This window comes from Seriola aureovittata, chromosome 12, assembly GCF_021018895.1.
Source record: "Seriola aureovittata isolate HTS-2021-v1 ecotype China chromosome 12, ASM2101889v1, whole genome shotgun sequence".
Lineage (NCBI taxonomy): Eukaryota > Metazoa > Chordata > Actinopteri > Carangiformes > Carangidae > Seriola > Seriola aureovittata.
In genome coordinates this window covers 7,679,629-7,705,499 of record NC_079375.1, presented here as the reverse complement: position 1 = coordinate 7,705,499, position 25,871 = coordinate 7,679,629, and the positions used below count along the sequence as shown (strand labels likewise).

The 25,871-nt window shown below is 40.2% G+C and overlaps 2 protein-coding genes across 8 annotated transcripts in view; one reads left to right on the top strand and one right to left on the bottom strand.

The window, feature by feature from the left end:
- The first annotated feature begins 1,208 nt into the window (after positions 1–1,208).
- On the top strand, positions 1,209–9,186 carry napgb (N-ethylmaleimide-sensitive factor attachment protein, gamma b). The gene is made up of 11 exons (XM_056392302.1): positions 1,209–1,368; positions 1,604–1,671; positions 1,766–1,850; positions 1,937–3,233; positions 3,323–3,432; positions 3,675–3,741; positions 3,837–3,907; positions 4,411–4,489; positions 5,036–5,115; positions 5,388–5,517; positions 7,995–9,186. Exons 4-11 carry the CDS (start codon positions 3,222–3,224, stop codon positions 8,133–8,135), a joined length of 690 nt encoding a protein of 229 aa, XP_056248277.1. The 5' UTR covers positions 1,209–1,368; positions 1,604–1,671; positions 1,766–1,850; positions 1,937–3,221; the 3' UTR covers positions 8,136–9,186.
- A 1,618-nt stretch (positions 9,187–10,804) lies between these two features.
- The window catches only part of LOC130179119 (piezo-type mechanosensitive ion channel component 2), a 78,123-nt gene continuing 63,056 nt past the window's right edge, over positions 10,805–25,871 (bottom strand). For all 7 annotated transcript variants that reach the window (XM_056391882.1, XM_056391886.1, XM_056391885.1 and 4 more), the window contains 18 exons: positions 25,023–25,216; positions 23,492–23,665; positions 22,043–22,702; positions 21,041–21,299; positions 20,601–20,780; positions 19,462–19,768; positions 19,042–19,174; positions 18,168–18,315; positions 17,864–18,075; positions 17,153–17,311; positions 16,383–16,530; positions 15,650–15,838; positions 15,093–15,185; positions 14,258–14,427; positions 13,953–14,072; positions 13,525–13,604; positions 12,795–12,999; positions 10,805–12,599 (listed from right to left, as the gene is read on the bottom strand). In XM_056391882.1, coding sequence (XP_056247857.1) covers positions 12,347–12,599; positions 12,795–12,999; positions 13,525–13,604; positions 13,953–14,072; positions 14,258–14,427; positions 15,093–15,185; positions 15,650–15,838; positions 16,383–16,530; positions 17,153–17,311; positions 17,864–18,075; positions 18,168–18,315; positions 19,042–19,174; positions 19,462–19,768; positions 20,601–20,780; positions 21,041–21,299; positions 22,043–22,702; positions 23,492–23,665; positions 25,023–25,216 — 3,684 coding nt within the window. In that variant the 3' untranslated portion in view covers positions 10,805–12,346. The remainder of the gene's footprint in view (positions 12,600–12,794; positions 13,000–13,524; positions 13,605–13,952; positions 14,073–14,257; positions 14,428–15,092; positions 15,186–15,649; positions 15,839–16,382; positions 16,531–17,152; positions 17,312–17,863; positions 18,076–18,167; positions 18,316–19,041; positions 19,175–19,461; positions 19,769–20,600; positions 20,781–21,040; positions 21,300–22,042; positions 22,703–23,491; positions 23,666–25,022; positions 25,217–25,871) is intronic.

The following is a 25,871-nucleotide window of genomic DNA, read 5'->3' as shown; positions in this document are numbered from 1 at the left end:
CACTCCTCATTAGTTCTGCAGATTTCTGACTTATTTTTAAACTGTGTTGGAAAGTAACTGCGTGACATGTACTATAGTACATCTACATATTACAACTATTTCACTACATTTAGTTAAGCCCGTGGAGTTCAGTAAAACCAAAGTTGTCAGAGGATGTTGATCTATTCTTTAATACAATTATCATATCAATGGATATTGCGTTTTGGTTCTACATATTCCCAGAAGTGAGGGAAGACGTATTTAGATGCTGCATTTAAGCAAACGCACAAATATAACAATGAAAATATATTTCATTACCAATGAAAGTCCTACATTTAATATCTTAAAGAGAGGTACCCGGAATCTTATATTTTTTACAGTTTATAATATAATTTCATCTTGGTGTCATTTCCTCTCAGTCTCTCTAACTGGACAAATGGATCAATGGATTCAAGGTTTACAGCAAAATTGGTATTCTCTACATGTAGGCTATAATCATTTTGGCAGTTATCTGCATTAGTCCTGTACAGTCACTGGAAAAGCCAACTCATCTCTTATGGGTGGTAATAGTAAGAAATATGTCATAATGCACAATATAAGTGAAATGTTACAAAGTTCATTTATCTGTCATTTGACACAGGGTTGTATAGCAAGATGAGATTCCACCATGAAAAATAATATTATCTTCATGACATCGTATTTGTTCACTCATTTACTGTGTATTAAATAAAGGGAACGACAACTAGCACTTATACAACTTTTATGATAAATTTCCATTCAGAGATAACATAAATAAATACTCTGTGACCCTCTCTAGCTGTGAACATTCCTCCACATACACAATCATGTAAAAATCTGGAAAGGTCCAGAAACTTTCATGAAACTTGAACTGTCACCGTGTAAAAAACTATGAATGGCATTTGTGAGACAGATTGACTAATGGAAGATAGGGACAGATGACAGGAGACAGCAAAGCACAGATTGTTTTTTTGTGTAAATAATCAATTTGTTTAAATGAGCTCTCACTAAATTGTGTGTGTCCACTTCTCTCATGCTCCATTCTTGTGCATCTTATTACAGAGAAGGTAGACTGATTAAAAGCCCCTTCTTCTCATTGAGGTAATATAGTCCCCTGTTGTTGACAGTCTGGTTCCTCTACGGTCGTTTTATATGCGCTGTTTACACTTTTTGTCCACTGCGGCGCCCGTAGCCTGCGACATCGCATGACGTTGCGGCTGAGGAGGAGCTCATATTAATCCAAACACGGAGGCAACAATATCCACAGCGTTTGTAGACAACAAATTTATTATATCCAGTCGACTTCAGTAACAGCATGGCCGCTCAGAAGATAAACGAAGCTCATGAGCACATAGCTAAAGCGGAAAAGTGGTGAGTAACGACGAAAAATCCTGTTTATTTCTTGCTCAGAAAACCAGTTTGTTTCACCACTGATGTTAGCTAGCTGTAAGGCCACTGAGGCATTTACAGCAGAAAGGTTATGCGACATAGATATTACATTAGCCTCTATTTTGTCTTCTTCTGTAATTGACAATAAACATATAATGCAACTGCTTCTGTCTGTTTAAGTCGTTTATAATTTGCACATCTTTATATGTTTTTGTAGCTTAAAGACAAGTCTGACAAAGTGGAAGCCTGATTATGACAGTGCTGCATCAGAATACGCCAAAGCAGGTAACATAAATTAATATTATTCTTTTTATAATCCAACCCTTTAATAGATAAGCCACAGATTACTCATTGCTAACTCACTGTGTCCTGATTTTAGCTGTGTGCTTCAAGAATGCCAAGCAGTATGACCAGGCAAAGGATGCTTACCTGAAGGAAGCTGAATATCACACAGAAAACAAGACGTATCCTCTCTGTACTCTCACAGTCCTATAACGAAATGTTACTGCTGTTTGAATCTGTTTTCTAATTTCCTTAACTTTCCCTCCAGGCTTTTTCATGCTGCAAAGTAAGTATCCCTGTTTTATAACCCTGATATTAAGGGTGGGCGATATGGCCTCAAAATTATACCACGATATTTCAAGGAAATTAGCAATAATGATATTATGACGATATAGAAAAAAAATAAATACTGAACAACGTTTTATCAGTGATTGCAACTTGTAGGCAGCAGCATTTATTAGTGCAAACAATATTATATATGCACTAATAATGCACTATATTTATTAGTGCAATTTCCATCCTTTACCAATGAGCTACTGTCATTGATGACAGACTACCTGATCGAAGTGTGAATCTATTGCCACAAGGTGGCAACAGCAGCAGCATTATAGTGCAATAGTAGTGACACAGCATTATACACAGCATGAGTCAAATGTAAGCACAAGAGTAGCCTAGGTAGTGTTTTCTCTGGAAATCCTAAGTATAACATAACTGCTTAACACTTTAGTTCAACAATAACAATAACTTAAGTAACTTAACCTTGTAACTCTTCAGGAGCCTGCACAATTTTGTCAGCTAATAAAGTTGACCTCAAATTTTAAGTACAAATGTAAACAAACAGCAGCAATCCACATGCCTGTAGTTGAGCCCAAAAACTCCACCGACAATAGAGCTGCTAGTTTGTCGCAGCATGCTTCATACATCGCAGGCGAGGATGTCTTTCTACCTGGGATGTTGTATCTTGGGTCGAGCTTTTTAAACAGTTGCTTTAACCCTTCCTTTTCCACCGTTTGGATTGGCATCATATCCTTGGCCAAACAATATGTAACCGCATCAGTAATTTCCATCCACCGTTTGATCATATGGAGTGCAACTAGCGAGGGCTGCAACAATGCTCGGTTGTTTACTGTTGGGCCGCACATCACCAGCTGCTAGTATCTCCTCCTCGCCTGCCTTCATAGCCTGGTTGAAGTTGATGGTGTGTTTTTGCTTCAAGTGGTGAAACAAGTTTGTTGTGTTTCCACCTTTCGCGGTAACAGTTTTCTTGCATATTTTGCAAAGTATTGTTTTTGTCTTTGTTGGAGGTCTGACCTCTTGTAGCCAAACCACTTCCATACTATTGAAGTAGCTCGCTTTTTAGGTCCTAAATCGTCATCGGAGGCTGACACGCTGCTCTCGCTCTCAGACGTATTTGGGCATCTGTCCTTGTTGTGTGCGCTATATCATTGATATGATAAGATGACATCCCTACCCGACATTACACTAAAACATAAAAAGCATTTGTTTTATTCTCACTCCTCTTCTCCTTTCTCAGGGCCATTGAACAGGCAGGTATGATGATGAAGGTGAGTGCAGCCATAGCGTTAACACTGAGGTCATTAACGTCAGGTAGATGGAGCAGAATTGTAACTTTGGTGTGTTTGCACTGTAACAGGAACAAAAGAAGATGCCAGAGGCCATCCAGTACATAGAGAAAGCCTGTATGATGTACATGGAGAACGGGACCCCTGACACTGCTGCCATGGCTCTGGACAGGGCTGGAAAGTAAAAAAACAATACCTTATACTTCACACTTGAGGCATTAGATCAAGCCTAAATCCCTCAGCTGTTAACAGAACAAGCAGCCAACATATTTGATAGATTTATAACTATGATGAGACATTCTTTCACTGTATATTATATTGTATGGATTGAATTCGCATTGTCAGTTTTGAGAATACGTTTTAAAATTCTTTTCATGCATGAACGAGACTCTCCCTCTAACTGAAACGCATATTTCTCCTCAGACTGATTGAGCCTATAAACCTGGAGAAAGCTGTGGACCTGTATCAAAAGGCAGCTGGTGTGTTTGAGGTAACAATTTGAGCTGCTGACAATAACTGAATCATTACACTGATGTTGTTGCTTTTATTTCCTTGAGTTAATACATCTTTGTTTTCTGTCTGTAGAATGAGGACCGTCTGCGTCAGGCTGTTGAACTGCTGGGCAAAGCCTCCAGACTTCTGGTCAGGTTAAAAAGGTAAAGGAAGTGAAGGAGGGGTTGACATTAGTCACCTGCGCTGCCAAACTGCAGGTGGTGGTTTTTGATCAAACACAGTATCAGTTATAGCTGTCATTTGTTGAAGGCTGATGTAGAAAGCTGGAAAAAACCAGAACCTTTGTTCAGAAATCTTGTTAAATTCTGTCACATGAGAAAAGGTATTTGGGATGATGAGCTTGTTAATTTCAATGTCTTTTATTCTATTCAGTAATAAAAAAAAAAAAAAACTGGTAAAGAGATTGTGTTTGATTGGCATTAAAAATAAAATAAAATAAAAAACTGTAGTTTAGTTTTGACAGTGTTCAGTTTATAATGGTGTAATATTAAAATAGCACTGAGATGTCACTTGTGTCTTTCTTATCCATTTTCAATACTGTTAAATTCATGCATTAAGTTTCAGATATTTGGTTTCTATATAATCATGTTGAACTGCAGTACCTGCTCCTCCTCAGTCCTCACTCCGCTCTCATCTTTCTAACCAGGTTGGACGAAGCAGCGGTGGCTCTGCAGAAAGAGAAGAACATGTACAAAGAGATCGAGAACTTCCCCATGTGCTTCAAGGTGGTTCATCTTGTAGTTTCTATGTCATTAAATTCTCCATGCACGTGAATCAAAACATAATGTGGTACTGTAGCATTTCTAGCATTTGGTTTCTCCGCAGGTTATACTGTGCAGGTTGAACAGAGCCGGGTGTTTATGTCTCCTGGCTTGTCAGTGTGCCGCCGCAGCAGCACAGACTAAAAAACTGCTTTTGTGAGGTTGCTATAAAATAAATTGCACAGTCATCAAATGAAACTGAGTGGCCACACAGCAAATACTTGTTGGTAGGATGATGTGTAAATCGTTGTTTTCGGTCCTTTTAGGGAATTTGTCAATAGAAAAATGAAGAAAATGTCCGAGAGCAGCAGGCTGGAGTATTAAACAGTGAGACTGATCAGCTTGGATCCAAATCCTTTTGTTTGATGTGTCATTGAGCAAGACATAGTCCTGACCAGATGTTAAAGGGCCCTGACCTCTGATCTTCTACGGATGGAGACAAGACAAGAGAACATATATTTTATTGAACTTATATCAAATTCATATGTTGGTGTGTTCTTCTTTTTTTAGAAAACAACTGCCCAAGTGCTGATTCATCTTCACAGAGGGGACTACGTAGCAGCTGATAAATGTGTCAGAGAAAGTTACAGGTATGAGAATTCAAATGTTTCATTACCATCTGTAATCCAGAGCCTACTGCCACTGTGTGGAGCTGATGTTGCCTTGAGCAAGGGTCACAGGAAAATCATCTGCTTCCCTGTCCAAATTTCATCTGGAGGAAAAAAAAAAAAAACATCAAAGAGGAAATTAAAATTAGTTTTGGGCTTGGCTCTCTTGACTGACTTTGTTTAGTGACGACATACACCTGTTCACGGTGTAACACTGCTGCCACTGACACTGAGTGCTGCTTGATCTCTACCAGTCTGCCTGGCTACAGTGGAAGCGAAGATTGCATCGCCATGGAGACGCTACTGCAGGGCTACGATGAGCAGGACGAGGACCAGGTTTACCGCGTGTGCAACTCACCTTTACTGAAGTACATGGACAATGACGTGAGTACTGCTGACAAATAAGTTTGTTTTTATGTCTCTGCCCTGGAGACACACGCGGCCAGAGACATTATACCATGGGTTGGCCATAACTCATAAATTCATACACTAATTATGACACAATTTAACACAAATGTCTAATAGGATAAAATGATGAAGTGAAGGCATTTTACATCCAATTGGTCAAATTCAACTTCACTGTGACATCATAATGTTTTGCAAAAACACTTCTGGTCATTATTCAAAGCTGTAACTCAGGAAGGAGAGACTGACCATATTTCCTGCAGCTTGACTTGGTGGCGGAGGCATACAACTGCAAGGCTGTGATAATGCACTTAAGTTTTATATGTTAGATGGTTTCCTAGCACATCAATGTAGAATATATAAACACTGCTATGACACTACTGAGTAGTTATATTTATGGTCTGCTGAATGGAAGTTCTTTAAACAAACGGTGGCTATTTATGTCTCCACGCCAGCAACAGCCATGGCTGGAGGCAGTTTTCTGATTGTCCGTCTCATTCTCATGAGCACGATATCTCAGGAAAGTCCTTCAGGGAATTTATTCAGATTGGGTACAAATGTTAATTTGGATTCAAAGATGAACTGATTAGATTTTAGTGGTCAAAGGTCAAGGTCACTTTGACCTCATAAAACACGTTTTCGGCCATAACTCAAGAATTCATACGCTAATAATGGCATGATGTAATGATGCAAATATCTAATAGAATAAAATGAGGAAGTTATATTATATCCAAACTTATTTAGAATACATTAAAAATTGTATTTAAGGTTTGAGGAAAACTCCCATACATTCAGACAGAATGAGCTTTACAGGGAGAAAGGGATGTGGTCAGTAGACAAGGGCATTCAGCAGGACAAAGCCAAAGGGGAATAGCAGTCCCTACCTGTAGCTGACCTGAGAACAGCATGTTTGCTGAGCTTTAATGGCATCTTGCTCTCCTGATAGCTTTATTTATTTTCAGTTGTAATGCTGGTTTCCAATTAGGCAAATGTGTTGTTGTTGTTAGCATGTTTCTGTTTATCAGATTAGCATAACATTTTTGACCTCCTCCATTTTCACACACAAATCAAATGTCACACTGATGTGAAAGTTCTTCACTCCGGTCGGGATTTAAATTACAGGAGGACCAGTTAGTTCACAGAAAAACTGTAGGTAATTGTTGCTGTAATCGTCATTGGGATGGGATGGTGATTAGTTTAGAGTTTTGGCATCTTTGTTGTTTTTTGAAGTGAAAAGAAACAAATTCAAACCCTGCAGCAAATCTTCAGATTTTAAAGCACTGTTACCTTTAAGTTCATGAACTTAAACAATAACTGTGGCTTGTACAAAGGTTTGCCGCTCTACTAAGTCAGGACTTAGCAAGCCTCCTTTGGCAGATATTACAGCTTGCAAACACTTTTTGTGTCAGCTAAGCGGGTCTTTCTGTTCTTGATTTAAGAATTATACCCATGACAAATAAATCCAGTTGCATGCACAGATTTTAACACTCAATCAGTCTGCTTCATAAGGGCTGTGTGGGTCTGGTTTGATCAGATTTAAGCAAACAACCTTACAGGTTTAAAGTTTCGAGACGTGACTGGAGACCCCACACACACACACACACACACACACACACACACACACACACACACACACACACTTCAGTCTAATGACAAAAACGGGAATTCAAGAAAATCTCATGAACTAACCAAAGTGTTTGAACTGCTTCTGAAAATGTGGTCTTCATGAAGGACCCTGTTATTCACAGTAAGAAGCTGACTGAGAAAATAAGTTTTCAGGGCCTTTTTTATGTCTGAGCTCTGGAGCCGGTTTCACAAAGAAATGTCAGACAGGTGTTGGTCCAGTCTTAATTCTGCTCATGGATCAGTCTAATGTTAGTAAGACTGTTTCACAAAAATAAGGACCGACTCATTTTAAGCCAAAAACAGACACCTTACCCCCAGACTAACTTAGGCCTAAGACCAACGTTACCATGGTAACAATCAATGACAGCACAGACACCTGTGCTGAGCAGTAGCACCCAACAACAACAACAAACAGGAAAACATGGTTCATAATTTGCTGCTTGCCGACACTGTTATGGAGAGAGTGCTGAGAAAAGAGAGTTTAGATTTTATTTTTAATCGTTTCATTCTTTGTTAAATTTCCAAAGTATAACATCCTTGTAACTGCTGAATTTTTCCAAAAGACAAAACATTTTCTGCTAAGGTTAACTGAGCAGTTGGATGTGGTTCCCTGGTCGACCACTTTTTTATTTTGAAAAAAAAAAAAAAAAAAAAAGTTAATTTACCCAGAATTCATTTTACCATTGTAAGGACTTAAGATAGTCAAGAGCTAAACTGCTTTGTGGAGGATGAATAAATTCAGTCTCTGAAGTCTGACTATTTGTTACATACAAGTCTATCTTTGTGAAACCAGCCCCTGATGACACTCTTGATTCTCCGCTGCCTCACAGTACGCCAAGCTGGCCATTTCCCTGAGGGTCCCCGGAGGAGGAGGAAAGAAGAAGAAGGCTGCAGCTGCTCCACAGGGTGGCGCTAGTGGGGCGCCAGCTGCCGCCGATGAGGATGATGATTATGAGGGCGGGTTGTGTTAGCCTCCAACATGCTGACTCTACCCATCTACTGTTCCACCACTACACCCTCTGTGTACGAGTTAAAAACCTTGACAAACCCCCACAGCTCTGAAGCCCAGATGGGCGACTGTTTTGATCTTTATCGTGCAAAAAATAATAATAAAAAAAAAAACATTTAAAACCCCAACAGTTACAGTCGGTGTTGCAGAAGAGTCGAGTGCAAACAGCCTTTTAATTTGCGTTTCTTTGAGGTGGATCCTCTGTGTAATGAAAAATCACTCTTCAATGTTCAATAATGTATGAAAGCCTGTTGTATGTAAATGTTCCATTTCTTGTTTCTGTGAAGCTGTACATTTTGCTGTTATTGCTTGTGGAAAGGTTACTATAGATATATTAAAAATCAGAAATACTTTAAGAAATATGTCTAATAAGTTGATCAATATATAGGTGTTTATTTGTACTACTTACTTGTAGTTAATTTATTCAGTATTAATAGATACAGTCTTGAAAAATGCTGGAACAATATGCAGTCAGTTAATGCATGTTTGGAATAATGAAATCAAAACCAATGCTGTGATGAATTGGTTAATATTAATGCTTAAAAATGATTCACTCCGTCTTCAACATAAGCGCTTATTCATGAATTAAAAAAGGAACCGTACAACTCCTGATGATGCAGCTTGTAGCCAATCGTAGACCGTTTATTTGTCTACCTCGAGGTGTGTGTTATCCACCTTTTAAAAGAAAAAAACCCATGGCTGTGTCTACCAATTTCCATAGTACAATCCTCAAATTAAAACGACTTAAACATGAAAAAAGGGACCATGCAGTGATTTTTTTTTCCTTTTTAATACTGAATGTGTCATTTATCTTGGTGTTCATACTAAGAATGCGAGAATTCCTCTAGACAAGATCATTTAAATGCCAATTCAAAAATATTCTGTCACTAAAAAGTAATAAAAAGGGACTGTTTACATTTTTTATTTGTACTGTTGCCCACTTCTTGTATATTCCTCAAAAGCAAATGTCCAAACTTTGCACATGCATCAATAAACATTTCCGTTGTGTGGCATTTTATGGTCTCTGTACAGTTTCTTAAACGAGTTAGCAGACAGTTTCCACATCAGTGAGAATGTGTCTGCACCACACCGGCCTCCGACAGACATGTGATGACTGTGTAGCTTCCTTAGACCTATTTATCTTTGATGAGGCTAATGCGCTCTCTCTCCCTGGTAAGCGATATTTAATTTGTACGTCGTGCTGCTTGTGTTTCCCTCCCACTCTGAATGACTCTGCAGTGCGTCTGTGCATCATCAAGACCAAATCTGCACACGCGTAAACGCTGTAACAGGTGAAAATAAAAATGCTGCACATCTCGTGTCAGTTATTAACCTTAAATGTAGTATGAAGTTGTGTGTACAGTATTTGTAAAAGATGTAATTTGATTTGGCGAAAGTATTCCGTGTATTCATCTAATATTTATTGATTTTAAGTTAATTCAACTTAAAATTTCTGATTAAGTCTTTTGACTTGAAATGATGAGTTGGTCGAATTAACTGCTGAGAGTTCACGTGACTCAAACTACGTTTCTTAAGTAACATCTGTATAAATTATATGTACTATGGTTCAAAAAGGCCCAGATCCGAAAAGAGGTGGAGTCCTGTAATCGTCCTATTGACGCAGTGCAACCCATTCTACCCTCTTAAACCACAAATACTGACAATCTTTACTTGAGTAAAATACCAGTATAACACTGTAAAATACTCTGATTCAGGTAAAAGTATTCAGTCGCTTTAACTTTTTCATATTTTATGTACCAGCCTTATGCTAAAATAAATAAATAAATATTAGAAATTGACATGCAGTCATGTCTTCAGACTCTTCAGTCAGTGTGATTACACCCTCAAGTCTTCTAGGTGTGATGCAACAAGCTTTTCTCACCTGGATTTGGGGAATTTTCTGCCGTTCTTCTCTGCATATCCTCTCAAGCTGTGTCAGGTCAGCTGAGGCCCATCGGTGGACATCCTCTCCGGCCTCATGGCTTGGTTTTTGCTCTGATATGCACTGTCAGCTGTGAGACCTTATATAAAGTCAGGTGTGTGTCTTTCCAAATCAACTCCAATCAGCTGAATTGACCACAGGTGGACTCCAGTCAAGGTGTAGAAACATCTCAAAGATGATCAAGAGAAATGGGAGGAACCTGAGCTACATTTGACGTAGCAAAGTGTCAATGTGATATTTCAGTTTTTCCTTCTTTTCTTTTCTCTTTGTTATTATGGGGTATAGAGTGTAGATTGATGAGGGTAGAAATTAATTTACTGTTGAATGTACACCCGCTATAACTTTCATTACTATTCCCTTTTATTATTTTTTATTTAATTTACTTTCTAAATGCATTTCCTTATGTTCTTTCTTTACCGCCCATTCACAATATTTGTTAGAGCACTGTCACTTCATTGGCAAGAAAAATAGAGCAAGAGAGCAAAAAAAAAAATGTATTTAAGTTGTAGTGCATTGTATAAGATACGAAAATCAAAATAAAATAAGTTGGGGTTGGTTTGGTCAGTGGTCCCAGGAGGGTCCCAGGTTGTTTTCCATCAAAACCCTGTTGAAAAGCTGTTGACCAGCAAACAGCCTCTCTACCTCCTCACTCACAGTCTGTCTCCACAAGCAAAGAGCAGCACGTTACAAAAACTCAACACCTTTCCAGATGTTTTATTTGCAGATCTCTGGACCTCTGTCATACCACATTGCCTTAAACATACAGGTACAATTTCACATTTCATTCCCCCGTGACATATCCTGTCCCCTTACACTTGAATGTACATGTAATGAAAATTAATTATGAAGTTTCTCTTCCATGCTACAGTGTCCTCTAATGCATAGTTTGGACCAAAGGGCTTCACGTTGCAGCCCTTCATGTGAGGAATCTTTTTTGTGTCTCTTTAATTTTCATCTTGATGAGGATGTTGATGCACAGCTGTGGGCGCCACAGTTTTCATGAGTGTGAATGTTAAAAACAGCCAGAGGTTCACAAGTGATGTGCAACAGTCTACCACTTAATGCACGTTACCCTGATTCAGAAGCAGCCCTCTGCTGGTTGCGACTCTAGCCAACCTGTAGATGATTCAGAACATGGATGATTGGCAATTATTCTCATTCTGTGTGAGGAAAAAAAGTCCACAGCGATACGTTTACTTTCTTAATACGTCCTTAAACTGCGTCACTCTGCAGTAAGCAAACTCAGCATCAGTCCAACTGAACAATATCCACATTAAATGTCATGCCATTTAAATAGTTGTCATCTTCTTTACAATCTCATATTCTTTTAGATTCCATCAAAGCCTACATATCGTAACATAGAACTCATACAATGAATATCTGTGGAAACAGCTCTTCCTGAGAAAGATATGTAGTCGATGAGAGTTTCAGTTCTTCTCATACAAACAAAATAAGGCAAGTTAAGATTGTCTGATAATGTTTTCTGCATTGTGTGTCTGGAGAGGTCCCGCGTGTTGCCTCTGACGTTAAAAAAAACAAAAAAAAGAAACGGTGGGGCTATGTTCATGTGTCTTGGTCAGAACCACCCTTTCCTTTCGGTCCACGTGGAGAATCGAGAGCTCGATATTGCACAATTCCCACAATCGAAGTGTTCCAGTTGGAGAAAATATAAGATTGTGCTCATGTTGTCATTGTTGTGCACTTAGTTGTTGGTGGGAAGCCCTTAAAGAGTAATGTTGCAGCCAGTTCGAACTTCTCTCCGCCTGCTGTGCAATTGAGATAATGTGATGATGACAGACGCGAAGGGTGGCGAGGGGTCTTTAAAAATCTACCTTTATGTTAGGGATAAGACTTTTTACATCTTAGGAAAAATGTCTGAAAAGATTTCTCTCCATCTCCAACTGAACACCAGCTGCTGTCCACCGGATGCAGAACTGAGCCATGTTTTGCAAGATAAATACAAGCACCGGCAAATTTTGTGCTCAATTGTTAATAATATGACTGTAATCTGTTGTTGTTTTCCATCAGTTGAGAGTAAAAAATACCAGAAAGTGTTTTTTGTGTGGAGCTAACACTGTGTCACTGCCATCAGAGCTCAGTTGAGGAGGACAGAGTTGGTCCTCAGCTGGTGAATGGGCTGAAATAGCGGCTCACACCAACAGAGCGACCACCCAGCGTCTCCGAAAAAAGCTTTGACTCGCCTTCACAATTCAACGTCCCCTCGCTGAGTTTCACTGAGTTTTCTCCCGGGTCCACTTAATCATAGTTTCTGGCGAGCGGTAGAGGAAGATGAGTTTGGCATACATGTCCTCCTCCAGGTCCAGCTCCCCCGTCTCTCGGACCAGGAAGATGTCGGTGCACAGCTTGAGGATCCGGTCCACGTTGGGCAGCTCCTCGAACATGATGGTGTGGGAAATGCCGCTGAAGAACTCGCGCACAAACTTGCCGATGACCAGAACCACCGAGGCGTACAGGCCCATGATCCTAGACGGGGAAGAGAGAGGGAGGGAAATGCTCAGTGTTTAGATTCCTTATAATCATATTTCCCCAGCCGGTAGGTGGTGTTAAGTCGACTGTGGAGTGGAAATTTGAAATTTGAAATTTGAATGTCATCAAGATAGGACACATCTTTTTTATTTTTTTAAATCCACAGTGTTTTTAACATCAATCACTACCTACCCATATCCAGCCAGGAAGCCCAGACTGGGCGGGCTGACTTGGTCGCTGAATATGTAGACCTCCAGACCTGCATCATACATGTATTGTTGACTCCTCTTTTCTATCGGGCCGGGCTTCGTCTGGTTGACGATCCACCATTCCTGGTTCTGATCCGACAGGTTATTAGCTTGCTTCAACGTCACGTCTATGTCCAACATCTCCTCATCTACAATGGTAAAGAACGACATGATGCTAGTGATTCTAATCCGAATAAAAAATAATAAAGCATATTTCAGAGGATGAGAGGGAAAAGACAATAAAGGCTTCTACCTTATTACCTAATATTATGTATCCATTTTGGGGGAAAAGCTGTGCTTCAAAGGCAGTTATTTGAAACTTTGCAAATATGAGTAAAATTTTACTGTAAAATTAAAATCTTTCAGATTATTCTGACGGCACAGGTTTGTGTTAGTGATGGCGTTCTTTCTTGTTTGATGGTGCCACTTGAGCAGCATCGTCAGAAATGTTAAAACTCTAAACATGGTGGCTTTAAATAAATGTACAAAGATAAGTCAATGCTTTATATTTATGTGCAAGAACTTTAAAACAACGTGTCAATTTACTGAAAAGTGGAATTTCCATTTAAAATAGAGGCTCCTAAATTTTACTTTGCCGTCACTAAATCAAGTAAAAACTCTGCAAAGGTCACAGTCAGTCCAGTCTATGCAGCGATACAGATGGCGATGTTCACCTTTATTCAGCTGCTCGACAGGATTGGCGTCTGAGTCACTGGGGGCTCGAATATAACGAGGGAAGATATTTCTCAGCGTCCTGCAGAGGAGAAGAGGCTGTTACTGCAGCAGAACACAGTTTGTCTCACTTCATTTCTCAATGTGTTGGAACACAACTGCAAAAAAGATGAACAGTTGCTATATTTGTGAAAAGACAGATTCAGGGTCCAATACTGTGGCGCTGTGTAGTTCTCATAGTAATTGTTGTCCTGTTTAACAGTGAAGAGAGTCCACTTGATCCTATAATTCTTTGTATGATAATTTGTTTACAAACTATAATTTATGTGTCTGTTAAAAATCTTCTCATGTCTGACTGACTGATATGAGACCTGAGCTCCTGATTCCACAGCACAGCGGAGAAGTCCAAAGACGCAGCTGATGTACTCACACTTGTGACTCTTTTTCCGGCTCGTTCAGGAGCCTGATGAGGGCCTTCTTCGTTTCTGAGTCGAGGGGCTTCACTCGTTTTCCAGACGCCATTTCAGCCTTGGCACCAAGACTGAGGTTCCTGAGATCACAACAAGAGGAAGAAGATGCTGACCTTACAGCAGCTGTCTGTGAGTGTGCTACATTTTCATTTCTAATATTAACTGGTTATTTTAAATGATACAAACTGATACTAACTGTCACATAGTTAGCAACTGGTACACACGGTGAATGGATAATATGAATGAATATGTTGTCACTGCGTACCTTTGCACAGACCAGGACACAGTGATGGGGAAGTCCTCAGTGGAGTTCAACATGTCTATCAGGCTGTTTCTGCTGGGTGGACTGATGGTCCACAGAGAGTTGGAGCTGCCTTTCAGCTCAGCGATGATCAGGTCCTCTGGCATGTAGCCCTCCAGCCACTGCAAGGCTTCCTAACCCCAACACAAAAACACTTTCTACAGATATCCATAGTCTCCAGAGTTTGAATCCTACTGAGTTTGGTGATCCCCTGACTATTGCACTGCAAAGTTTTCACCTACCCTGAGAAACATCTCCACATCCACTTGATGAATGGGCACAAAATTTGGGACCGAATTAACTTCATTGAATTTGATGACTTCTTGTCGTTGTCTTTATTCGATGGATTGCCATGACATTTGGTAGAGCGGTTCACGTCTCCCTCAGGATGAATTTTAATACCTTTGGTGATCCTCTGAATTTTCATCTGGTCAAAATTTCAGCCTCAGAGCCACTAGCATGGCTATAGACTGTTTGACTTGTTTTACACCAGAATTTGAGTCAGAAACGTTTCAATTGTACACATAGCCACTTTTAATATGTGTTTATAAAGGGGGTTTAAAATTAGGTTTAAAAAATTTAGGACATATCTACACAATCTCCATCTTCTGGGAAACATGACAAGTAAGGAATTACCTTCAAGTTCAGTCATAGTTAGAGAAAGAGCAATCAATGTAAATCTATGTACAAGGTAATCTCCCACTCCTCTTTTTCTCAACACTGAATTATAAAAACAGTTTAAACACACTGACACATTGCACATAAATCGCATGTAAGGCAATTCTTGAGTTCAACTTACATCGTTATTTAAATATTTCCTGGTGAACTTTTCAAATTCAGCTGGCGTCACATTCTGCAGTTGTTTCTGCTGAGCGCTCATGGTGAAGATGGGCTGTGAGAAGAGGAAATGAAAAAAAGGGAGATAAAAAAAAAGAGCAGAATCTTGTCAAGTATCTTTGTAACTGCACTGAATCTGTGAAACGGTCAAAGAACCCAGCAACCACGATACTCAACCTAGAAACTATATCACATTCATCTGGTTTCTCTCTCCCACCACATGCCAACAGTACCTGAAACACTGAACAAAAAGTTCTACTTCAAGACTTTCAAATAAAACCCTGGGCTCTTGCCGTGGAATGAGTCACAGATTTATTTACTTGATCAAAATCTTCTTGAACCCTTCTCAAAAGGAGAAAGCAGAGGCAGGATTTCTTGTCACATTAAAAGGCTCTGGCTTTGGGCAGACCATCTCTTTGGTCTCTTGTTACTTCTTCTTGGCCTTTTCTGTTTCTCAGTAAAGCACTTGGCAAGCTTGTTTTGCTATAAATGATCTGATAAAAGAAACAGCGTCCACACCTGAAAGCCGGCCAGGGTGATCTTGAGCGAGACATCCAGTGGCGGGTTGACGACTCCAGCTACAGATTTTACAAGGGACATAAAGAGCAACGGGAACCAGACGATACAGATCAGCAGCATCACAATCATCCCTCCCATCCCGTACTTCACCACCTTCTTCTTCTTTTGGCCTCGTGGCTGGGGGTACCTCTGCAGAGGGATTAGATAGAGGAGAGTTGTTGTTTTTACGGTACAGTGCAGTTTGTCAACAGGCAGTGCTCCTGAAACTTTGTGCCAGCTTTACTCCAGCAGCCCTCATACTGAAGGCCATGGCAGTATGAGTTTTAATGCCAGGACTACTTTTGAAATCCATTAGAATTAGGCAGTTCATTGGAACAAAAACTTTAATACAGCAGGTACCTGGAGGTAGAACTGGTAAAGATCGAGGAGTGTATTACTTACTATAGAGAGGCAGAGAATAAATACATTTTTAGTGGGCACCACGGACACAACATATCTTTGCTATTTAATTTTAGAGCCAATATTTCTTTTGCTTTCAGCCATCACCCAGCCAATGCAGATCAGAATTTATTCTTCAAAAGTCACAAAGCAGCAAACACGAGCCTGAAGGAGTCATAGAAAAAAAAGATCTACTTCAACAAAAATAAATATTCAAGCCTGGATTCCAACATGACGGGCTTTGGCTCTGAAGGTAATTCTTTTCACACCAGAATAATGCCTCCATGAAAAACACCTTCTCAGACTCTCTCCAGCATTTGAGGATGAAGATGTGAGCGTAGATGTCCTCCACACAGATCCAGCTGGACAGAGACAGAGAGGTGTCAGTCCAAACCCAGTCCATCACGGCTCGCAGCTCCGTCAGAAACGGCACGAGGCGGAAACTGGAAACAATAGAGCTGTTTTAGTTATCATGGTAAAAATAAGTGACTGAAACGTAATTAAATTTAAATCACAAAGTCATGCTTGTGTCACAGGTTGTGGCTTCTGCCTACACCTTTCTGGCAGTTGCTTTACAATTAGTGTGAAGGTTCATTCTGGAACGAAAATCTTTAGTCAGGGTTGACGTGCTAGATTTTTTCTGGCGCTTTCAACAGCATCTTACAGTCTGTCTCAGTGGATGACGACTACTGTACTTGTCACCCGCTGAGATTCTGATGAAACTTCTGGAAAAAGCTAGTAAGTTGTGTAAAATTGTGAAAAATGGCCATCACAAGTGCGCAGGACTGAAGACTATAATTTGCTTGTTTTGTCAGACACAGACCAAAACCCAAATCAGATCATTTCAGCCCTAGATATGACATTAAAGAGCTGAATACAAACATACGCAAAAGACAAACACTAACAATTAGAAATATTGATGTCCCCTTTCACAAGTATTTGGTTACACATGTCAAGTCCAGGTGTCATGTTTTTGCAGCAGCTGTCTGACACGACCTGACATGACCGGGGCCTCGGACCTGTTTGCCCAGCTGGAAGAAATGATACTTTCCCAGCATCACTCACCCTTGAAACAGGAAGAGGTTGACATAATTGTAGCTCTTGGTGAGGAAGTTTCCCAGAACGCGAGTAGGATAACCACAGCGGATCTGATAGGCCGACAGCCCGAAGTAAATGCACTTGACAAAATACCACATCTGAGCGACTGTGTTCTCACTGAAACGCCTGCGAGGAGGAGACAAAACAGACACAAACTGTGTAAAGATGAATAAAGAATGAGGTTTTCAATTTTTTTTTTTTTAAACCACAAATGGAATTTATAGACATCACAAAAAAACTCACCACGTCTTAACTTTGCTGCTTTTGTTAGAAACAAAGTAACTTAACCAGACAAACTCCTGTCACAATAGGTATTGATGGAGGCTTTTTCCAAAGAACTGTCTGAGAGGAATTATTACATTTAAAAATGAGAAAATTAGGGTTGTATCTAAAGCAATTTTGCCTCATAAATGAATTAGACAATAACTTAATTATCAAAATTGATGCCTATTATTTTTCTGATGATTGACTAATTGATTTATATAATAATATTAAGATAATTGTTGCAGCTCTACAAAAAATCTGCAATTATTTAAAGCATATTTTGAGCAAGTTTCTCAGGCTGCTGTGAGACACAGGTTCTGTGCCATCATGGCTCCTCAGTAATTAATCAAGTGACTAAATGACTTCAAATTAAAAGCTGATGATATTTAATTTGAGGTCAGATTAGGTTCTTACTTCTTTGTGACTCCAGGCAGGATGAAGAACATCCAGAAGTGGATGCCAAAGACCAGGATGACCTGGAAGATAACCTTTCCCATAACAGACTTTCTGAGGTAGAGGGCCCGGTCCACCACCATGGTCCCAAACTGGATCAAGACCATGACCAAGAAGGGTCCCGGCACCTGATCCTCCGACAGAGACGAGGTGATGTCTGCCGCTGAGTGTTTCTACAGGGGGAAAACGGTGCACAGGATGGTTCCATTAGATTTTGTTGATCAGAAAGAAAAATTCAACTCCATCTAAATGTAAATAAACCTACACCAAACGCCCAGAATCCAAACACAATGATGATGAAGTCGACAGTGTCAGCGAGGAACATCAGCACGTAGACGTCTGTGACAGCACTGTACTCTGGATGGATCAGGTTGTAGAAGAACTGCCTCATGGGAAGGTAGAGCTCCATGAACCTACAAGGAACAACAAGGAAGGAGTTTGTGTTGTTATGATTGAGGAAACAGGTGATAGTGGTCCAGGTCAGTGTTGTATTGTTATCAACCCCACAGACACACAATGGAAATAAATCTTTTTAACTTTTAGTGTTTTTATCTTGAGTCAAAAATCTTCAGTTTTATGTATAACACCTTGTTTGTGTTACATGTGATTTATAGTTTGTTCTCTTTTTTTGCGTTTGCATGACCAGGTCCAATGTTGGACTGAATCAATGTTTTTTGTTTTGGTTTCCTCTTTTCTTTTTTGTTTTGTGGATATCTGGATATTTGTGTGTCATGTGCATGTTATTCATGACGGAATCAAGCATAATTTTGGTGCGTTTCAGTTACTGTTTCAGACATAATATCTCAGAAACCAGTGGTTCCACTGTGATTAAATTTAGAGCAAAAACATTTTTGAATCATCCGTGGTAGCACTTACAAAAATTACACTGACTGGCCGGACGGGAATGCTGTAATTAAGGGTCTAAATTTAGACCTTTGAAAGGTTTCAGCTGGTGTATCCCTGATGTCATTTTCCATAGCGCATCCTCCAATATTCATCCAGAATACTTGCTGAGCACACTTCTCATCAGTGGCCTCATAAAGTTACACACTTTCTTGTACAACCACATTTCAAAGTGTTTAGCATCTGTGGGTGGAGTTTTAGAAACAAAAAAAAAACCCAACTGTGCTTGATCGTACCGCTTTATGATGAAAGCTTTTCCTTTGTAGAGCTGCTCTCTCAGCTTCTCCATAATCATCTGTTTGCGGGTCTTCTGGTGAACGCTGGCCTCGCTGCCATCCTTGCGGCTGCTGTTGTGGGAGGCGGTACTTCCTGTGGAAACAATTTACATTTCAAGCTGTAAATGAACCGTGAGTCACTGGTACAGCCCCAGACAGAGACCTCATCCAGGGGTCGAGGAGAGAGAGCACAAGAAATGTTTTTGCGTGACACGAGTCCAGATAATTCCTTCTGTTTATCATTGCTGTTGTGATTATTATATTATTGCTGGAAGAGCTTTATTTTAGGGACAGAGTGTTAATTGTTGGCTTTCATGTTTCTCATGTTTGAACCAGTTCTCATTCAGCAGCAGGAAACAGGAAATAGAAAAGCATCCTCACCTCTCTTTGACCGTGCAGAAGAGTGAAGAGATCGGTGAGAAATGTGCGAGCCTCCGCTGGAGCTCTTGCGACGCTGGTAGGTCTGCTGTTGTGGGAAGTGCACCTGGACATGTCCTGAATCTATGGAGGTCCCAAAGTTTATGGACTTTAAGGTGTGAGTGGAGCCTCTGGTCTCACTGATCACTGAGGAGGAAGGTTCAGACTCCTTCTCGCTCTCCTCCTTGTCCTTTCCCTCGTCCTCGGACTCACTCTGACGAGAAGGCTCTTTCTTGTCTTTGGGGTCGTCCTCGTCCCACAGACCGTGGCACTGGAAATGAAAATGAGAGGGAGTGTAATTGTATGGATGAAATTTCACAGCACGTACCAAACAAGCACAGTCACAGTGTTCGTCCCGTAAAGATGTAACATTGCACTCTGATTAGTTGTTTTTTCATTTGCTGAGAAAGAAGGAAAACGTCCAGAAATAGATGGAGAGAAATGGTTCAATCTGAGTACAGCAGGGACACACAAATCTACATCAGGTCAATGCTGGTCTTTTATTCAATACTGGGTATCAGTCAGTCAGTGTTACAAGCTGACAAGCTGAAGACTCCTCCCAGACCACAGACACAAAACCTGCAGTTTTCTCTGCAAATTTTATACATTTTCTGTTGAAAATCTCAGTTTAACAAATTCCTATTTAATTCTAAAAGCAGTTATGTGATGCCATAAAATTCAATACAAGTGAATCAAATAATATTCAATTAGTTGGTGTTTCAGGTGAATTTCTTTTTCAACCTTGCGCAGTTTCAGAGGCTTTTTCTAACTGTGACGACTTCATTTTATATACAGACACAGAACTATTGTGATTTTGATGCATGATGATAGTTAAATTCAAAGATACTGAATATCAGCAGTTAAATAATTAAATACTGTGAAAAATATATGTCGAGCTAACAGTGTGATGGCAATATACTCTTACCTGCGAAAAATACCAGTGTGTCCCCAACTGCACTGTAGCAGAAGTCACTCAAACAGGGATGAATAGTGTATATGTTTGGGACTATTTCAAGCTGTGATTTAAAACAAGTTCTGGAGAAAAATAGAGGTCTATGACACAATACTGGCTGCTGGCTTTACTCTTGTGTGGTTGCAAGTACCTTCAGAATGGATCTGTGGAAGAAGAGAGCCAGTAACTGCACCAGGTCATAGTGGACATAACCGTCCTTCTTCTCCACACCGATGATGTTGGGAGGGTGATACGGTTTGTTCCTATCCATCTTGTTCTGGTTGAACGGGAAGAAGCCAAACTGGAAGAAGTACTTGATGACGATGGTGACCTGGAGGGAAAACGACATCAGTGTAAGTGAAGCTTTCCGGACTACAGACCGAGATGAAGATTTACAGTGAAACCTGAGAGAAATTGTTGTATAAATATCAATAACACTGAATGTGATATTACTGTAAGACTGCAATGTAATTATCTTTCTGTTTTCATGTTTAATGCTCAGTCTGAGAATCAAAGTGACACATTCAACAAATGAACTGAAGCTAAAATGCACCATTGGAACAACATCATTTAATAATTCTCTGACTGTACCTCAGTATAGACAATGGCAGTCATCCAGTAGCGTTTGCTGGGCCGGGGCACAGACAGCATTGCCCAGAGGAAGATGGTGATGGGAAGGACCAGGGTGGCGCAGGAGGCCGACACCATGTGGTTGATGATGATGACCAGGTAGCACACCATCTCCGAGTGGGCCACCAGCATGTTGTAGAAGGCGTAGCAGAGCTGGAGGATCAGAGGCTGGCTTTGGTAGAACTTATCTGACTGTTCCAGCTCGTCGTCATAAAACATCCTGGACAGACACAGAGAAACGGACTGATCGGTGTTTGATTATTTTATATGGTTCTATAATATGAATAAATGGGATCATGCTATCCTTTACTTAAAAATTCACTTATTCAATCGCTTTGCATTTATATAAAACTGGAGACTATTGTCACTTCACCAAAAATCCTACAATCACAGATGGATTACTGAACAGACCCAGGAGATTGACACAACACAACTACAAAGACACGCAAAATGACCACAAAACTACACAACTACAAAGAGACACACCATGGCTACAAGAGAGAGAAATGACCACAAAGAGACATTCAGGCCTTTCAGTTCCAATACATTACCGGCTTTTGGTACCAATACGAACAAATATCTTCTCATACCTTACCTTGAGAACAATGTCTTACAATGAAACCCTTTTTTGTTCATTTAGTATAATACGCCAAAATCCTCAACTGTGATTTAACCACATATGAAGGCTGCCAAAATGTAATAGTCAAATTGTAATATCTTTTTGTTGAAGATGTTATGATTAAAATCAGGTAAGAAGATAGCATTTAAAAACAACTTTGATGGTTTTTGATACTAGGGAATACAGAAACATTTTGGGAAGTACTCAAAAAGTGTTCAGGTCAATACTCAGACCTGTGGATAGCACAAACTTACACCGTACAACTTTAGCGATGAACTAGGTGTTAATTGCAGCACATCATCAGGAGACAAAAATTTGATGGCTTCAGTTGTTTTGGGACTTACTTGTTGAGCAGCAGTTCGCTGGCGGTCAGCTCAGTGGTCATAGAGGGCAGCATGATGTCTGACCTGCTGTCTGAGTGGCTGTCAGAGGTCATAATCATACGCCTCTTCCTGTCCGTGTCACTCTCGTCATCACTGACTTCCAGGCGGTCGAAGCTGACCGCCTTGCTGTAGCTGGGAGGCACGTCGGCGTCAGATATTTTAGAAGCATCTGTATCAGGGGTGTAGAGCAGCCCTGCTCGCCCCTCTGTCTGCATGAAGTCCTGCTGTGCTCCTCCGTCTTCACTCTCAGTGATGAAGTCTTTGTCCTGGACGGAGTGGGTACAGGCCTCCTCCAGCCGGCAGGAGGGGCCCTCGCCTGGGCCAAAGGACTCCCAGGGAGCCTCTTCTCTCTCCTGGTCCTTTGGTACCTCTAACTCCTCCTCACCTTCCTCACCCTCCTCACCCTCCAGCCCCTCCTGCTCCTCACCATCCTCCTCCTCTTCCTCCCTGGATTCTGGGTCATTCCAGGGACCACCCTCGGGCCCCTCACTGTCATCCAGCTGTTGTGATTCCCAGGGAACATGCTGCATGTCCTCCCCTTGATCCTGCTCATCCTCCACTTCTTCTATGGTCTCCGTGGTGCCCTGCCTGGAGTAGAGCATGATACACTGGGTGGCTTCACTGCAGGGGACAAAGACAACAGGGATTGTGTCAACCTGTTCAGATGGAACAGACAGAATCAGTCTCCCAGTTTATGCAGAATAAATAAAAAACAACCGGCACACTTGCCTCCCTCTGGGTGCATGGACGTATTTTTATAATGTACTCGCCCATATTTATTAACGGGTTTTTTAATTTTAACAATGAACTTAATTGACTGCTACTACCACACCCTACACATGGATGAGGGCATATCAAACGGAAACACCAGCAGGATATAAACAACTAATAAATTGTTTATAACAATGTAATTGTACGTAGATATAAAGATTAACAAGCAGTATTTGTCAACAAGTATAACTTCTCCAATGAAAACATATTTTATAGTATTACATTGTCAGTCATTATCTGTTTATACACCAGCCTCTACTTATACACAGGAGGAGTTATAGTTGTTAACAAACGCATGAATAAACACTTCAATCTGCCTGCAACTACATTATAATGAGTTTTAAAACATTAGTTAAATACTAATATACTGCATATTAATGCTGAAGAGAGGGAGTTTCAGTGCTACCAAACGCTTACCAACGCTTCCTGAAATGCTCATGATTATACATTATAAAACTATTTTCACTTTATTATTATTATTATTCGTTGACAGGATGTAGTAAACAAAACGGTTAACTACAAGTCATGCAATGATTCAGCTGAAGTCAGAAACAGAAACAAACACGAGTCAGGAGATGCATTGATATTAATCATGTCAGTGACACAGGTTTGTATATGGGTGATGCAGAGGCCAGGCACCTGGACATGAAGCTGCTGGCGCTGTCCATTGATGAATTGGACACGTCCAGGCCGTACATCTTACGCAGTTTGGGCCTAGCACGCTCGCTGGTTTTGGGAATGCACTCTGGCATCGGATCGAGGTCGTCCAGCGTGGATTCGCGAGATAACAGCGTGGTGGCCTCAGTGAAGGCACTGAGAGGCGGTGAGAGTGACAGATGGAATGAGGGGGGGTGAGAGGGATGAGATGGGATCGATGTTAGGTTATACAGACAGGATGTTCCCCATCTTCTGTGTAATAAAGGCAGTTAAACCAACTCTAACATTAAAAATGAGCGAGAAAATGAGCTTCTTGTTTACCATGTCACACATACAGAAAATTAAATGCAGCAAAAGCTGGATCCAAATGTGCGGACACTGAAGTCTTCCCTGTGTCACATCAAGTGTGTGAGGCTGCAGGATCGCAAGGGGATGAAAATCTCAAAGACCTCATGTGTTTCCATGGAGATGGCTTGATATTCCTGAGCCTGTTACTCATTTCAAAGTATTTTTCTTCACAGTACTGATATTGGCTCTTAACCAGTACTGATACTGGCAACTTGTCCTTTACATAGTAGCCATAACAGATCTGGTCAGAATGGAGATTAAAATTTTCCAAACACAATTTTATACCTTCAACTGAGGATTTTTTACACCACAGAAAAAAACTACTTTTGCCCATAGCTTTTCAAATGATAACAAGTCCAAATTATTCAGCCTATTCATATTTTGTTTGTGCAATAGGAAACCTTACTACAGCAACAATAAAAGATGTCTTCAAAAAAAGAATATTATAAAAAAAAGAAAAAGAAAAAAGAAAATTTACGGCCCCTCGTGAATTTGAACTGCTCATTGACTTCCCAGCAATATGCTTGTTAAGTTCCAGTCTGCATGTGCGGTGAAGTCTGAACATCTGGATTCAGCCAAAGAATGTGGATGAAATGGCTCAGTGTGATGATAAACCACAAGATGTTGGTGTTGAACAACATCTTACTGCTATCAGTGACTGCTGTGTATGCGGAAATCCAACTGCATCTCTAGACATCACAAGAGGTAAATGAAAGTAAAAATATGTTTTTAGTAATTTGGATGAGCTGTCCCTTTAATGTGTGAATCATGGCACATCCACTGCCATGTGAATTTAACTGAAGACAACTTTATCACACAAGCATCCACGAGGAACGTGTATAAGTGAATTAGTAATAAGATTTATCCCTCCTTGTAGACAGTTCCTCAATGAAAAAACATGAATCTGATGTCTTTACTAATGCATTGCTGTGTATACAGTATATACATCATTATTTGCATTATAGTTTCCGTTGCTTCTTTCACATTTGCTTAATCTGGAACCCCGAAAAACAAACCAAATGCCTGCTTTCAGTGCAGTTTAAGTTTGTTTTGTTTTTTTTTAGGGCAAAAAGTTCAGAGAGGAAAATGCCATGAGGCTAGAATCTATTCTTTTAAACACTATTTCCTGATGAGGACTCATTTAACACCGTCAGGCTCTGTGTACCTGGATATGCTGTCTCTGGAGGCTGTCGAGTCCTGGCTCTCCATGGCAAGGCCTCCTCGCCTCCGTCTGATCCTGCTGGAGCTGGAGACAAAGTCGTCATCACTGAGCGCATCTAAACTGGCCTGCCTGGACATGTTGAGCCTCATGGCCTTCTGGTAGTAGACGTGGATACTCTCTCTGGAAGGCACGTTGCCCTGGTGGGAGGAGAGGAGTTCATTACTTTCTGTTTCTCCCTCTCATTTTGATGAAATGTTTAATTCATTATAAACTATAACAAAAACATGACTCATACACAGTGGTGCTTTGAGCTGAACATCAGTGGTGGAAAGTGACTAAGAACAGTTATTCAAGTATTGTACTTAAAAACTATTTTGAAGCATTTACTATATTCATTTTCTGCTATTGTATAATTCTACTCCATTAAATTTCAGAGGCACCTATTGAACTTTTAACTCCACTATATCTATTAGATAACTTTATGAAGTTATATAAAATAATATAAAATATAATCAACAAATCAATTATGATGCATCGTTATAGGTTAAAATAAGACTTTGCAAGATTATGTAAATAAAGTCAATAGAATTAGCCCAACATTAAGGTGGTCTACATATTAATGTAACAGTAATTATAATACAATAACATAATTTACATTATTTTGAAATGCGCTATTCTACGAGTACTTTTATTTTGGTACTTGTAGTCCATTTTGATGCTAATACTTTTGTACTTTAACCTGTAACAGAGTATTTCTACATTGTGGTATTGCTGCTTTTACTTAAGTAAAAGATCTTAGTCATTCCACCACTAATGAAGGGTAAGGTCAGCATGTTAACATGCTGATGGTCT

What these genes read in the sequence shown, in the direction of transcription:
- napgb (XM_056392302.1), top strand. An exon ending in AGGCAGCTGGTGTGTTTGAG is followed by an intron (nt 3,742 to 3,836) that starts GTAACAATTTGA and finishes TTCTGTCTGTAG; the next exon opens with AATGAGGACCGTCTGCGTCA. An exon ending in ACTTCCCCATGTGCTTCAAG is followed by an intron (nt 4,490 to 5,035) that starts GTGGTTCATCTT and finishes TTCTTTTTTTAG; the next exon opens with AAAACAACTGCCCAAGTGCT.